Source organism: Ananas comosus, linkage group 15, assembly GCF_001540865.1.
Source record: "Ananas comosus cultivar F153 linkage group 15, ASM154086v1, whole genome shotgun sequence".
NCBI lineage: Eukaryota > Viridiplantae > Streptophyta > Magnoliopsida > Poales > Bromeliaceae > Ananas > Ananas comosus.
In genome coordinates, this window is record NC_033635.1 from 4,041,208 (window position 1) to 4,057,208 (window position 16,001).

General features: G+C 35.1%; 3 protein-coding genes and 1 long non-coding RNA gene across 4 annotated transcripts; 3 read left to right on the forward strand and 1 right to left on the reverse strand.

Moving 5' to 3' along the window:
- Positions 2,085 to 3,619, forward strand: LOC109721841. The gene is made up of 4 exons (XM_020249648.1): positions 2,085 to 2,420; positions 2,562 to 2,755; positions 3,018 to 3,293; positions 3,426 to 3,619. The coding sequence occupies exons 1-4, from the start codon at positions 2,229 to 2,231 to the stop codon at positions 3,490 to 3,492; spliced, it is 729 nt and encodes a 242-aa protein (XP_020105237.1). The 5' UTR covers positions 2,085 to 2,228; the 3' UTR covers positions 3,493 to 3,619.
- LOC109721448 lies at positions 4,049 to 4,610 on the forward strand. The gene is made up of 3 exons (XR_002219226.1): positions 4,049 to 4,079; positions 4,210 to 4,281; positions 4,524 to 4,610. It is a non-coding gene; the product is annotated as an uncharacterized LOC109721448 (long non-coding RNA).
- Positions 5,746 to 10,553, reverse strand: LOC109721447 (peptidyl-prolyl cis-trans isomerase CYP65). Its single transcript, XM_020249092.1, has 11 exons — positions 10,426 to 10,553; positions 10,251 to 10,313; positions 10,046 to 10,149; positions 9,303 to 9,394; positions 9,123 to 9,212; positions 8,958 to 9,033; positions 8,487 to 8,863; positions 6,935 to 7,191; positions 6,555 to 6,843; positions 6,046 to 6,153; positions 5,746 to 5,952 (listed from the first exon to the last, which is right to left on the reverse strand). Exons 1-11 carry the CDS (start codon positions 10,551 to 10,553, stop codon positions 5,746 to 5,748), a joined length of 1,791 nt encoding a protein of 596 aa, XP_020104681.1.
- Positions 11,940 to 15,996, forward strand: LOC109721842. Its single transcript, XM_020249649.1, is given in 6 exon segments — positions 11,940 to 12,197; positions 12,199 to 12,277; positions 14,265 to 14,412; positions 14,505 to 14,575; positions 15,034 to 15,237; positions 15,395 to 15,996. Coding segments are annotated over 6 exon segments (666 nt in total). The 5' UTR covers positions 11,940 to 12,063; the 3' UTR covers positions 15,425 to 15,996.

A 16,001-nucleotide genomic window follows, 5' to 3' on the forward strand; every position in this document is an offset into this window, starting at 1 on the left:
TTGGAGAGCAGGAAGAAGAAGGCCATTGGGACGCTTCTTTAAGCTGAGGCATGCTCTATGTATCCTCTTGAGCTCTCCGTGCTCCCATGGCGTTTGACCCTTTTAACACTTTAAACTCCCCCTTTTTTTTAAGAGGCTAAAATACATAAAATCTCATTAAATACCCTTTTTTTTTTCTTTTTTTTTTTTTTACTTTCAAAAAATTATATTTAATTTTTAAACTTTCAGAAGATTGTCTATTAATAAAAAGGACAATCAAATTATTTTTACTTATTTTATAAAAAAAATTATAATATATTACTGTTATTTTTAAAATATTTTTTATATAAATTATAAAAAAATCGACAAAATAGTGGCAGAACTTTAACGAAAGTGGGCTAATTACTTCAATCTTAAAATTTTGAGAAAATAATATATAATATTTTTTAAAATTAAAAAATAAATATTTACAGTAGAATTTTCTATATTTTAGCATTTTTCCTAAGTGGATTTTTAGAAAAATGTATATGTATATATTCATGCAGTGCAAATACAATCGTATAGTTTTTTCATATACATTTTTTTTTTTTTGTTGGCAATTTTGTAGCTTTATTAACACTCCTTTTGGAACAGGTTTGGGATAAGATAAATGGATTTGCTATTAAAATCATCAAAATAAATTTTGTTTAAAAGCAAGATGTAAATTAAAATTTTAGCTTTGAAACTATGTGCTTTTTCATATGGTAGAAATAAAGGATTTAAGTATCTATCGGTACGGACTGTATTTATTGTGCTTTATTGTGTCAATAAGATATCCGTACGATACATCCCACTTGCCGATGGCATATCTCAAAACCTTCTTTTTTTTTATATTAGTTATCAATTTGTTGAATGGAGTTTAAAAGATTTGATAAAAATACATAATAAGCAATTAAAAAATTTCGTTGCTGAAGACAATAAATATTTCATATCATCATTTATCAATACAAATGTATTTTTTGTGATTGACACGCAACGGTATGACCCGGCACGTACCGCACTGACAAGTTTTCGACACAACCTTATACCATGACACTTAAATTTTTGGTAGAAATTTTATATTTTGCTGCTTTTATATCAGACACCCGTTTATTCAGGTTTAAACAAATTCTAAAAACTTAATTTTAGTAAGCATCGACCAATTTTTCATTAAATTTTCCTGGAAAACATTTTTTTCGTGAAAAATTTGCTAAATAGTAGTACTAACTACTAACCCAATATGAAAACTACAAAAAAAAAAGGAAGCATTAAGTTTTTATTTTCAATGATAAAATTATTATTGTGCCGTAGAGATCGTGGTAAAATATTTATCACATGATAAAATTTTATTGACTCATTTTTATTTTATGTTATTCAGAGATGACTGTTTTATTAATTTATATAGATCAGATATGAGATATTTATTAAAACATAATATATTCTTGTTTATTAATATGAATTTGGCTTACGAAAGGAATGCAGTATTTTTTTTTTTTTTTTTGCATTTCCATAACTTTATAATAATATAAAAAGAAAACCATATAATTGGTTTCTGAAATATTAGTAATATTGGCAACAATGATCACATGGTGCAAGTGCAACAAGTCATTATTATAATAATAATAATTATTACCATTATCATCATTTTCTCTTTTGAGAGATTAACAACACATAAATTTTTAAAGTTTCAAAAAATTCACAAATCTAAACAATGATTAAATTAAAATATAATATTATTTTTATATATTATTGATGTGCTGACACTTATAATGTGGAGCTATTTAATTGACTTATACACACACTTTTATATGTCATATAAATTTGTCAACACATTAATAATATATAGAAGTAATATCATATAGAATATTCATATTTACGAGTAAATAAGATAAAACTCTACCAATTAATCCAAATGAATCCACCTTGACTAACCGTACACATTATATAATCCCCATCCATACAAATTAAACCCTGGTCAATAGGAAATAATCAACCTCTCAATGAGGTCAAACCATGACCCAAAATCTCAGCTCCCTCCCAACAGTTGAGAGCCACAAACTATCCGTACTCTACTACGGAAGTTAGAAAACATTGCCTTAATATCCTCTCTCTCTCTCTCTCTCTCTCTCTCTCTCTCTCTAATCCTCTTTAAATTAAGAATCAAGCTTGGTTTTAGTTTAAGTGATGCAAAAAGCTAGGAGTTAGAAGATACAAATTAAGTAGGGAAAAACATGGTTAAATTGCACCATTATCCATCATCACTTGTCCTCTTCTTCTTGCTCTCCTCTTCTCAAATGCCTTGTTGTTGTAGCTCATCTCAAACAAAACTTCACGAGATTCGTCATTTTCAGAGGCTGGACCCTCTAAATCGCTTCAAGATCTACAACGGGGGCTATGACATCAGAAGCAAGCATTACTGGGGGGTAAATAAATAGATGATTCTTCTCCTTGATGTATATTCTTGAGTTCTTATACACGACGTGCCTCTCATATTCTTTATGCATATATGAAAATGGTCGATCAACTATATCGTGTTAATATAGAATTTCCCTTTTCTTTGTTAGTCAGCGGTATTTACCGGTGTACATGGATTCGCAATGGCGGGGTTTTGGATGCTAGGAGGCGTAGTACTTCTTGCCACTTCGCCAGTTTGGAAGAAGAGTTTCGTAGGTTCTTTGGTTTCGAATGCCGAGACCCGTCGAAACTATTGGCATCTCTTGCCACTCATTGCCATTCTCCTTTTCACCTTGCTCGCCTCGTGAGTTTCCCTTTCTCCTCCTTCCAATCCATTACGCATACTTCATATTTTCCACAAGAACGCCATTTAAGAAGAGCTATTAAAAAAAGCACTAACAACTTCTTCCTAAATCTCTTCTTGTAGCCTAGCTTTCGTAATGCATGCGATGCTGCATGTACAAATAACTGACTGCTGCTTCTTAGATTAGAGAAGCTATTTCATTACAGCAACCAGCACAAGTATGTACACTCGCTTATCTCTTAAAATTTCCCTCGTTTTGAAGAGTGGCGTCAGGAGTAGCTCTCGTTGCCGTGCATAAGTTCCACAGAAAAGCGAAGAAGCCAGAGAAAGCGCTGTTGGACGCAGCTAGAGCTTCGTGCCACGCCATACGCAGAGTTCTACGCACCGTGGAGGAGGTCCGAACGCTTCTACAATCCTACGATGCAGGATTTTGTGCACTGCTGGGCGAAGCCGCGCTGAAGCTCAGAGCAGAATTGGCTGCCATCCGCAAGACCATGCGTGAGGCTGGTGCCTTAGTTGATGCTGTTCTTGGGCTCACGTAATACACATATATTTTTTGGCTTAGAATTTTTACTTTTTGCCATTTGAAGTTCAATTTGAATTTAAAAGTTTCTCGTAGAAGAGAGTTTAATTGTTTTTATTTTGTTTGTTTTCTTTTTTTTTTTGGCAGGTATGGTGCAACTTTGGGGATTGTATGTCTCACGTTGGTGCTTTTCATTGCTAAAGTAGGCAAGTGATGGTAGAATATGGTCGCAAGACATGTATACGTGCATATGAAGTTAGAATATTTCTTGAAGTAAAACGAGGTTTGTTTACTTTCGTGAGGTGATAAGGCATCAGAACAATCGGCACCGTTAGACATAATTTGGCTTAATTTGGACATGGTATGAAATAAAATTTTATAATCTTTGGACATTAATTGCTAAATACGGTTTCTGCAACGTTCAAAACTTCAAATTAATATATTGTATTTAACGGTGTCGATTGTCTATTTAGATATTCCATTGCCGAAAATGATGTAGAAGTAAAAGGCTCTGTTTGCTTCTGAAATATAGCTTTAATATTTGAATCTCTGTGAATTTTCTCTATGTTCTCGTTCCCATAAAATTTATATAGACCAGGCAATTGTAAGTTATACAAACGCCTATATCTCTCTAAAAGCAATCCAACATTTAGATTCTTTTGTCCTCCATTTAGATAAAAATCATACTTATCTTGTTTAATGTTGGTATTCTCTCTTCCTTTTTTTTGATATATTTGGTAAGATGATTGTTTGATTTTGTGCAGCTGCAATCTTAATGCGGTCGCGCTCAGGATTAATCATGTAATTATTAAGCTAGCTTTATAACCATACCTTACACAATTTTACTCTCTCTCTCTCTTCTAAATTGATCAAATTTTAGTTTCCAATTAATGAGCTATTAATCCATCTCTGCTTGTTTTCTTCTTCGCAGAATTATTATTATATGTTGGCTTTTAACTAGTGCCTGTTGGATCCTATGCGGCTTCCATTTCTTTCTCCGCACGTAAGTAACTAATCTCATTTTGAAATAATCAACATTAATTAATGCAAGTGAAAATTCTCAAGCATTTAACAGTTCACATTCATCAAACATAACTAGATTGCAAAACAGAAAATGAGACAACATTAGACGTAGAATAATGCAAAATTAACTTGATCATTGATCAGGGAGGCTATAATGCAATTGATTATTTTCGGAAACTTAATATAAGCTAAATTATAATAAACAAAAACTATATATTGCAGATGTATTGAAGATACTTGTTTAGAGCTTGACCAGTACATGAGGGATCCAAGCAGCAGCATTCTTAACTCAATACTACCTTGTCCCAACAGCTCAACCGCAGATTGCATCATAGCGAAAATCGGTTTTAACATCCACAACTTCATAATCCAGGTAAATATCATATCATAAATGGTATACTCTCTCCATTTCTCTATTTTTAACTCATATTAAGTACTAAAGAACTCACCTGATTCTCATATTTGGGGGTTTTTTGCAGTTGAACTCAAATATGAGTAGCTTGATCGAAATAGCTGATGCACGAGAGCAACATGAAGGACGACGATTTCCATTGATATGCAATCCTTTTCTTGGCGCACCAAACTATAGATATGATCCAACGACATGTTCTAATCGAAGCATAACCATCAATGACATGTCAATGGTAAGCGCACACAATTTACGCATCAAGATTATACCATAACAGTACGAAGAAAACTGTATCATTTAACCACCTTGTGAGAGTACTATGTTGAGTGCTTAGTAGAATGTCACCGAATGACGCTAAAATCGAGCATATTATCGTCAGACGGTTCATGAAAACACTAGAAAACATGATTTATTGATTAAACTACAGTGGTTTAATCAGCCATGTGATCATCATGTGCTTGATTTTAACAGCATTTTCAGTATGCAAAACTGCAACAGCAAACTTTTTAGCTATACAGTGAAACTGGGCTCGACCACAAGAGGGTATCTAAGGTTTCTCCTTTTCTGAATTAATTCCTTGAGGGATAGAAGATTGTGAACAAGTGGTTTTTACAGGCACTGGAGATCAACAAGCATCTTCTTTCAACAGGCTCTTATGCTATGCTCTCTTCCTACACTTACTCAACTCAGAGCATTGTAGGTGCTCTCGCAGACGTAGAAAAGCTGATGCACTGCTCATTCTTAAAGGACGCCTTTGACGATATACTCCGCCATCATTGTGTGCCTCTGAAGGATTCCATCTTGCTTCTGTGGTCGACAATGATCACTCTCTCAATCAGTTTGGTGATATTAGAGGTTGCTTGGCTGGCAAAAGAATTTCATGACAGGAGGAGACAGCCGAACATTCTCATGCAATGAGATCTTAATTTGTTTTGTTTTCTTCCAATTATTTTTTTCATCTTCCTTGGAATGAGACTTAAACACAACACGAAATGCCATTTCAGTTTCCAACTCATGATAAATTAGGATCTCTTTTTACCATCCAGAGAAGTTTTTATACTCAACACCTGAAACATCCGCTTTCCTCTTCTTGGTCGAGTCATAATCTGATGCTTTGCCATTTCCGGCCACGCCATCATTTCCAGCTGTCCGGGCCTTGAGATATTTGCCCACTCCACGGCCTACACTAGCGGAACCAGCGACACCTGTTCCTGGGTTGCTATACCATGAACCTATCTTGTCCTGAAATAGGAAAATTTCCAGTTAAAACATCTTAATTACACAAGAAAAATCAATTCATGTGCTAAAGATGAAATAAGGCAAGACGGTAATTACATTGTTATCATCAACAGCTTTCTTCTCCTCAGCTGCCTTCTCTTCCTCTTCATCTGGTTCCGCATAAGGATTCACAAAGACGGTGGCATTTATAATCTTTATCTCCTCCTAGAAAAGAAAAAGACAAATCAATAACAAAACTTAGAGAAAGATACCTTATCACAAAATCAGAGGACGATTTGACATCAGAGGACAGCTGATAAATGCAATATTGTACGGTCATTCTTGGTCAGTCTACAAACTCATATTGCTTGAAAAAGAAAAAAATACTAAACACACAGTAAGTATTCGCTTGGTCAAACATAACACCAAAAATGTAGAGTTAGCAAATGACCCATAATATCAAATTTAAGACCATCCTTGGGGGACTACAATCATAGAGAAAGAAAATTATAAACTCCAGGAGAACATAACCAAGGGATAATAACAGAATCTTCGGCGAAAGCATAGAAGGGAAATTACACACACAAAAACAAAAAGAAAAATAAGAAAAAGGCAGCGATACTTACCAATGGCCGATCATCATCATCAACAGGAACCTTCTCCATCGCTGAAAGGGTGGTTAAACCACCCACAACCATGCCAAATACCGTATGTTTAAAATTCAGATGATTTGCCGACTTGTATAGAATGAAGAACTGGGAACCATTGGTATGGGGCCCGCTGTTTGCCATGCTAACAACACCTCTTCCTGAGTGGACCAATTTTGAATTTGGCTCATCCTTAAAAGGCTTACCCCAAATGGACTGGCCACCTTTTCCAGTACCAGTTGGATCACCACCTTGAATCATGAAATTCCTACCAAAAATAAACCTTTTAAGGTTTACGAGGAGACAGGAAAGAAGCAGAAGAAGAGAGAATAAGTAGCTACAATTAGATATAACCATACCTAATACTGCGATGGAATATTACACCATTATAGTAACCATTTTCACAATGTGTGATGAAGTTTTCACACGCCCTTGGAGTGATATCACAGTGAAGCTCTATATTCAAGTCCCCATGGGTTGTATGCAACTGAACATATCCTTTCTTTTTTGGATTCTTTTCAACCTTGATGTACTCAAAGTCATTTTTCGTCACAGGATCATAAGCGGTAGAAGTAAAAGAGCGTGAAGCTGCGCCAGTGGTGTATTGGCTTTTTACCTGAAAAGTGCCCAATTTCCATGAGATTGTAGCACAAAATAGTAGATGAATACATAGAAAATAAAATAGGGTTAATTTCATTCATGCAACCTCTAAACATTAAAAATATCGTTAATACCCCTACAAATTTGGTTATATCACGAAAACCCCTTCAAATGCTTACTATCTTTCAAATATGCCTTCACCATTAACCATCTCTTCGCGTAACGTCTATTCTAGATAGGTTATCATAATAGTAGAAATGTCCAATTTACCGTCAGTTTTAAAATTTTTTAGAAAAACACTTTAATGTGATGACATTTAGAACAACTAGAATTTCAGAATTGCCCAACACTAATAGTAAGTTCAGATAAACGCAGCAGTCTTTAATTTAAATATTGTTAAAATATTTATAAATTATCCACTCTGTTGTTTAGTACATTTGCACTTTGCCACCCTTACTGAAAAGTTTCATTTTGCGACTTCATAGTTTTTTTTTTCACCATAAGTTTGCTATCATCAAATAAAGTACCAAAATGTTATATTTTACAAACCACAAGGTGGTGAACTTCAAATTATAGAGTGGTGAATACTACTGTGTGGTTAATAAAATATGTCACTTTATTCTTCTGTGGTTTGTAAAATATAACACTTTTCTATCCTATTTGACAATAGAATTTTATGAAAAAATAACATAAAAAACACAAACAAGTAAATTGTTAAGTTTTCTATTGAAAGAAAGTGAAACTTATGCAATTTTCACCCTTTTAAGTTTTAGCTAAAGTGAAGCCTTTTGAAACACTGGATGATAAAGTACAAAAACTAACACTAGTTCAAATAATTCAGTTTGGATCAAGCAAGTTTATTTTGGTTAGTGTTGAATTATAAACTGTTTAAACTTAATTTAAGAAGTTGTACATATTTTGAAGAATTTTTTAGGCTGGTCAGTTCAGATTAGTTTAGATTTTATATTCATTGTAGTTTAATCTCTTTGGATTAGTATATTTTTAAATTTACAAAAGCTTTTTAAGGAGTCGTTTTATAAAACTTTAAAAGGGCATTTATGAAATTATAGGTGATTTAGAACCAATGAAGCATTTGTGAGGATAATAATGATAGGGAAAAAATTGGGATTTACTTACCGTTTATCTGAAATCTAACAGAGAATTGGCTTGAAAGGTTATTTTGGAAAGTTTCTCTCATTCAAAGGATTGCTTATGATATTTCAATTTTTATAAGGGTATCTGTGTTTTTTTTGGGAGGGTATACAATAAATTTCCCACAAAAAAAAAAAAGGTAATGGAACAACAACATACGAGTTTCGCATTCACAGGGGTTCTTTCTCCGGCCATGTGCATAGCAATCCGAGCAGCAGTCTTATCACCAGAAGCTGCTTTTGCAGCAGCTGCGCTCCTTCCATGGACAGAAGCAGAAGCAGCATCTACAATACTGAAAGCTTTCTGAGCAGGTTTGGACTCTCCATCTTCATTAGATTTAGAATCCTCCTTCACACGTGATCTTGCCGCCAAAATAGCAGTAAGGGCAGCTGCCCTTTCATTCTGTGCTTTGCTCCCACCTCCACCATGCAGTGCAGCTAGCTTACCCTTCTCAGTTCCAAGCTCCTTCAGCATTTGCTTGATATCACCAGTTAAATTGATATTATAGGAAGGATCTTCTTGCATTTTCTTTAGATCTAAAAAAGGAGCAAAACAGTTAGTATCCTGTAGTTCTTTCATAACAGCTTCAAAATCATACAAGTATTAAGGAGGGAAAAATAAAAACAAGACCTTCATCATCAAGTTTTAGACTATTTTTAACATGATCAAACTCCACAAGAACTTTGCTATCAAGAGCATTTGGATTCTGCAAGAGTACAAGAAGACAAAAAGGTAAATGCCAGCCAATCAAATGGAATAATAGCAAAAGGTAAAGAGATTCTTTTAATTACTTACCTGAATAGTTATCAAGTCATCTTTCGTGAAAGGCTCATCTGTCAGCAGCTCTTTCCAATTTTTGGTTTTCAGGTTTAGTTCTTTAATCGCCTGCACCAGTAAAACAATACAGTTACACCCTTTTGATAAAAAATGCTACAACAATCTTTTATAAGATTTAGTTTTCTGGCACAGAAGTACCTCATAACAGAACACATTTCCCGTAGTTTTCACAGCAACTATGTGCGTAAACTCTGTAAAAACTTTGTTCAAAACAGGACAATGGTACTCCCCTGTAAAAGGTAAAGGGAAAAAAAACCATTATCATAAATTCATTAGGCAGACAAACACCAGACAGCATGCCACCAAAGGGAACACAAATTGAACATTTCTGCAGATGAAAAATTTAAGACGAAAGTTTCTAATGCATCAAATAGTATAAGATCTGCCAGATTTTGAGTTCTGGCTTAATTGGAATGGCGTTGATGGTGATATGAATGGCGACTTCCTTAAGATTAAAGGTTGTTCGAAACTACTACGCTCGTCTGTAACAACAAAAGTGACATACTTTTAGTACACAATGAATATCAACTTACCAAAGGAAAATGCTCTCAGATCAGCTTATTTAAATTGGACAAGAATGAGTTTTGCTGTTAGTGGTGACTCTCACAGAAGCTGCAATCAACCATTCTAATGATTAAAAATAGGTAACTCTATAGAACAGATTCACCTTTGCGGCCACTTTGGCCACAATATTTACCTGTTTGAATTGAATAAGAGCAAAAGTACAACCAAAAGTATATAAAAAACTTATATAACTAAGACTACTTAACATTGTACCTTAAATTTTTTCCTTTCTAAACTATCTAAGATTAACAAACAGTTCAGCTGAATAAACAAAAAGACAAATAGCATCAAATACTTCAAATCGAAAGCATATTTACCATCAGCATTCTTATGAAATGTGAGAGGAATGAGATCTTCCTCCTTAAGAGGAGCTCCGGTTACTGGATTCTTCCCGAATTTCTTAATATAAGGAATAATATTCCTGCAACAAAAACCCAAACTCAAAGATTAGCTCTTTTTTTCTTCTTTTTCCAAAATAAAACTAAACAAACACACAGAACCAAATTAGGTTAGAAAACTCACATCACATCGAACACGCTCCCATCCCCCGTGCACGCGGGATCCACAAACGGAGTAAAGGTGAGCCTGAGAACATTGAAATCGATGAGAAAGGAGAGAAAAGGGATCAAATGTGAGAATAATCGCAACAATTTGGGAAGAGGATGGTGAATTAGGGTTCCTAGGGAGACGGGATTACGAGCAACAGTAGAAGGGCAAGCGTTTGAAGGGGGTGGATGTCTCCTTCGACTTGGCGCCGCCCCACTCCGTCGCCCACTCCGTCTTCGTGATGAACATCCGATCCTTGCTGTGCTGCTTCTTCCCCATCTCTGATTTCGTTCGGGATGCGCGATTGGAGGAGAGGAGGAGATCGAGCGCTAGGGTTTTTCGCTCTTTTTCGGCTTCGTCCCCGAATCTCTATCCTAGGGTTTCCACGATCCTCGATCGGGAATTTCGTCCGCAGAGAAGATGATTATAGGTTTTTAGTCCGCATAATAATGTCCGGGTCATTTGGGTCGGTCGCCGTTTAGGCCGGTTCAAGTGCTACGATTTCGGTTCAAATTGCCGGCCCAATTTGATCCGACCTGAGCCGAGCCGAACCGAACCGTACTTCATCTCCAAATAAAATCAGTAAATTGCACCATTACCTGTCAAATTTTAAGCCAAATTTGAAGATCTTTAAACTTTTAAAATCAATTTATTTGACTCTTCTACGCTACACAACTATTAATTCTCGATTATATTCCATATATTAGTCTCTTCCAATCAACGAATTGTAGCAATTTTTTCCTATTAAAAAATTAGATATTAAATTGAAAATGTATAATAAATTAAAGGTCAATTATTTTTTTGGTATCAAAGTGCATTTTAGCCAAACAAATAAAAAATTTTACCAAATTTATTGATAACTATTTTATCAGATTCAATAATTTAAACTATTTTATGGCAAAGAAACATAATTAACTAATTTCAGATAGTTTATTAAGCCATAAAATTTTAAAAATTATTTGATTGAATATAAAATCTCAAATAATAAAAATTAGACGGTAAACAGGGATTATCATCTGTCACCAATAATAATAATAATAAATAAATAAATAATGAATAATAAATTGCTAAAATGTAAAAAAAATTCACTATAAATATTTATTTTTTTACTTTTTTCCTCCTGACTTACAAAAATTTATAGTTTACTCTCTCTTAAAATTTTAGATTGATACATTTAGTCTTTCTTCATCAGGATTTTGCTACTGTTTCGTTCATTTTTTTTTTTATAATTGACACCAAAAATATTCTAAAAATGATAAAAACATATTAAAAATTATTTTTTTATAAAATAAGTATGGATAAATTTGTCATTTCGTCATCTTTATTAATGTCGTATCTTCTCAAAATATTTATTAATTTTTTAAAAAATAAAATAAAAGTTAGGAAAAAAAAGTAAAAAATTAAATATTTACAGAAAGAACTTTTTGTATTTTAACCATACAAAATTTTAAAAAGTATATTTTTAAAAAGCTGCATGGGTGAAAGAATTTTAATGTATAACTCTCACACTATATCATCAATAACAAGTCAATTACACATTTTTTTATAAAAAAGAATGTAATATACTTTTTATAATCATAATAATTATGATAGATGAATTTAAAAAAAAAATAATAAATTAAAAATAATTACATCAGCTATTATAATATAATAGGTGCATTTTAAATTTTTTCTCCACACATTTTTCACCTAATTTCTCTTAATCGTGTATCCCACGGGGTCGAGCCAAAGTCGGGCTCGTCGTCGGACCTGCTTGAACCGCTGCTTACTGTGAAGAGCGAGGCGGGGAATGGCCGGGAGCGGCGGCGGCGGCGGCTGCGCGAAGAGCGGCGGCATCAGCAGCAGCAGCAGCAGCAGTGGAGAGGAAGACGGCGACGCGGAGTGGAGGGCGGCCATCGAGTCCGTCGCCGCCGCAGACTTCAGCGGCTGCCGGATCGAAGCGCGGCGCTGCTTCCGACGACGAGAAGCCCAAAACCCCCGGCCTCAAGCTCTACCAGATCAAGGTGGTACCACCCACCCCTTTCCTCTTCTCTATGGCCAATGCTAAAACTCCCTCCGTTTTTTCATTTTTTCTTTATGACTTTAAACGACCCATATTTTGTTATTTTAAAATTTCAGAAATGTTTCAAAGAAGCACAGCGTTAATGGGAAGGGTAAAATGATGAAATTTTTCTTATTTCTTCTATAAATAAAATATTTAAATATATTTTCTTATTTTGAAAGATATTTTTAGTATAAATTATAAGAAATGGACAAAGCAGTAATAGAATGCTGACGGAGGAGACTAAATATAACACCTTAAAATGTTGAGAGGATAAAATATAGGTTTTAGAAAGTTAACAAGAAAAAGTGAAAAAACGAATATTTATAAGAAAGTTTTCTATAATTTAGCTAAAAAAAATACTGTGTAAATCTTATGTCCCCTGCTTATCAGAGATTCACATGAACCGGCATGGATCTGAAAGCATGCTGATGATGAATGTGGCAGTCTCACATTGGATACCGTCCCCATCAAATTTTTATGCCACACTAGTCTTTTTAATATTCTTTTTCGTCTAATATAAAACTTCAAAGAAAAGATGTGTTAAGGTAAAAATGTATGGAACTTATTTGAACTATGAATAATTTGGATCTGGCTACACAATTCCCACTTGCGCCATTTTTATAATTTGTATTCTTGTCTAGTATTCTTCCATATCTTCCGCTACCTCATGATATGGTCCACCTGATATCCACCATATGTGAGCAGGATTGTTAAGACCATTCCTAAACTCTTTTTTCCGTCATATCAATCATTTTATGATTTTAGTAACACTTACTTGCCGTCTCTTCCGCTACCTCCTGTTATGGTCCACCTAATATCCACCATATCTGAGTAGGATTGTTAAGACTATTCCTAAACTCTTTTTTCTGTCATATCGATCATTTTAGTGTGTGCGTGTGTGTGTGTGTGTGTGTGTGTGAGTGGTAGATATCAGATGGGAATCCGTGCGCTCACTATTCGTAGGTTTTTTTTCTACCAGATCGATCTTTTGAGTAGCACTCACATGCATGGTGGATATTAGGCGGTAAATCATGTCAAGTGTATTTATGTAAGAGGCATACCAAAAGATCTATTTTATAGGAAACAGCTGGGGAAAGTCTTGACAAAAGCTCAGTGGAGAGTTTGACAAGAGAATTGCAGCATAGAAAGTGAAAGCACCTCTAGAGTTCGAGATAGTGAAGTGTAATTAAGCCAAAGCTGAATTTGCTAGCAGTTCTTAACTGGAAGCAAAGAATGGGAATAAGCTGTCTTTAATACTTGATTTCGTTCTTGCCAACTTCTTGTAAGAGCTGCATATGTAATGAGCTGTCTGTAATGTTCATGCTTGCCGTAACGTGAACAAGAGCTTATCCCCGCCGAACAATCTGGGCAATTACCATTTACTCCAGCCATTCTGAAGCATTTTTAGTGTTTTACTTTTATGTGCCCCACTCTTATATGAAAATGCTGCGCGTCTATGCTTGTCCGTAACAGTAGCTTACACTGAACGTGATCTTATGGTGATACAAGCATCACCTCGTTGTTTTAACAATGATCAAATTCAACATCGTCAGATGCTGAAATGGTAGGGAGATAGGTAGTTATTGCTTTAGCTAATCGCCCCTATCTCATATGTTCCTTTTGTTAATATATGGGCTTAAATGGCGGGTGTAGCTTTTTCGCACATCTAATGTGTTAGGAATAGTGTAAGCATCTTTGGCTCACGGGGAAGTCTATTTGTTATGCGCATCTTTGGCTTAGAGGGAAGTTTATTTGTTATGCCTTCACATGTGATTCAAAGAGAGTAATTCCTTGTTTTATTGCATTATCATTACAAAAGTTAAAAACTCATGGGCGAAATTGATAAGATTTATTCCCAGTATTTTACTAATCCGTATGTTCTGGTGAAGATATTTAATGATATCTTGCGTCATCTTATGCCCTCTACTTGATTAACTACTATCCAGGCAAAAAAGCTTTTGGATGATCTCTTGGAAAATAATATTGAAATAGTCAGAACTCATGGCTCACACTTGGGTGACGCTGCTCAATCTGATGTGGGCGGGATTAAACTTTTTAGAAAAGCACCGCCTGGAATAACCTTGGATACTGTAGGTATGTCCTCCGCTGTTTTTTCATCGTTACATGCAAAAGCAAACTCTATCCTGGTTTGAAAATTGAATACAAGCTTACTCTGTTTCTCCTAGATTCATATCCTCGACCAGATAAGAAGCCAAGAATTCTACCTGGAGAGGAGATCGATGAGAAATCAAAGAAGGTTTGCTTCTACGTGCTTATTTGACTCAACTTCTACAACAGTTTCTCCTCTCCAGATCGTAGAAATCTCCAGAAATTAGGCATTTGGCTTAAGTAGTCTGGAGCTTGTGCTACGGCAGGAAGCTAAAAGTAGGCTTTTGGATCCTAAAAGAAAAACTTCTAATTTAAAGCTTCTACTTTTGCAGTTGTGAGAAGCTATAGAGGATATCTTAGTAAAATAGCTATTAGCGCTTCTTTGAATAGCAGTTGCAGGTCTACTGAAACAGCAGGCCTGCAAAGGCTTCAACCTAAGCCAAACGCAGGCCTGCAAAGGCTTCAGCCTAAGCCACACGCAGGCCTGCAAAGGCTTCAGCCAAGCCAAACAGGCCGTTCATTTGATACTCTTCTCAACTATACTTAACTGTTGTGGTCTTCAAACTATTGTATTGTTAATCCTATCCACTGCAATCCTGGTTGCAGTTTAGACGGCAACTTCAATCAGTTGCCATAGATGGCAATGATGTGATTGCTTCTGCACGAGAAGCATCTCGAAAGTCTTTGGCTAGATTTGAAGCTAAGGAAGCCGCAGTGAAGGCAGCAGCAAAGAGAGAGGAAGAAAGAGTTCAAGAACTAAGAAGGATCAGGGGAGAGAAATGGCTTCCTTCAATTGCCAGAGAAATGAGGGTAATTTTATAGATGGTTTATTTTTCATTGGTATTTTAACTTCTCCCGATCAATTGATCATTGAACGATTTAATCAGTAAACATTCTCATTATGTCCTGTTTTTAACGAGTAGACTGACTTGCTTGGAAAAGTGGTAAATTGAGTCATTTTTGGCAGGACAAAACTTCCGCGCAGCAAGGAGGCTAATTGGAATAGTAGTAAGTTGTCGCTGCGATGTATTTGGGTACAAAAAACATTCACAACATTCTTCTCCAGATCTTTTGGTGTGAAGCATGGTTATTGGAAACTATTTACATTGTCTATTAAATTTGCATGCCTGTCTTTTCTCTCAAAAAAAAAAAAAAAAAAAAAAAATTGCATGCCTGTCACATAAGTGGGTTCAGCTTGTGTTTCGCCTCCTTTTTAGTTTTTTGTCTAATGTTCCATTCAGGCTTTGCAGTAACTCTACCTTTGGCATCTGGGAAAACCATTTGAAGGTGTTGAGGAAACAGCTTATAGTAGAATGCCATTGCGGCTAGCGGCTTTAACAAAATGGTCACACTCCTCTCATGTCCAAGGAATCATCTGGAGTAATCTGTTGGAGTTTAGCTTTTGCATGTTTGCAAAATGCAAAGAGCTGTATTTTATCAATGAAACTCTATTTTATCAATGTAACGATGATATATCTGGTGCTGAAAGAATATTTATCTGGCATGTCATTTTGTTAATCTCAAACTTGCATTTTATGAAGTTAAAAGAGTAGGAATCAGATGCCCTTATCCTT

What these genes read in the sequence shown, in the direction of transcription:
- LOC109721841 (XM_020249648.1), top strand. Translation starts at nt 2,229, where the DNA reads ATGGTTAAATTGCACCATTATCCATCATCACTTGTCCTCTTCTTCTTG. An exon ending in GAAGCAAGCATTACTGGGGG is followed by an intron (nt 2,421 to 2,561) that starts GTAAATAAATAG and finishes TTTCTTTGTTAG; the next exon opens with TCAGCGGTATTTACCGGTGT. An exon ending in GATGCTGTTCTTGGGCTCAC is followed by an intron (nt 3,294 to 3,425) that starts GTAATACACATA and finishes TTTTTTTGGCAG; the next exon opens with GTATGGTGCAACTTTGGGGA.
- LOC109721447 (XM_020249092.1), bottom strand. Translation starts at nt 10,553, where the DNA reads ATGGGGAAGAAGCAGCACAGCAAGGATCGGATGTTCATCACGAAGACG. An exon ending in ATGACTTGATAACTATTCAG is followed by an intron (nt 9,034 to 9,122) that starts GTAAGTAATTAA and finishes GTACTCTTGCAG; the next exon opens with AATCCAAATGCTCTTGATAG. An exon ending in CCCCTGTGAATGCGAAACTC is followed by an intron (nt 7,192 to 8,486) that starts GTATGTTGTTGT and finishes GGCACTTTTCAG; the next exon opens with GTAAAAAGCCAATACACCAC.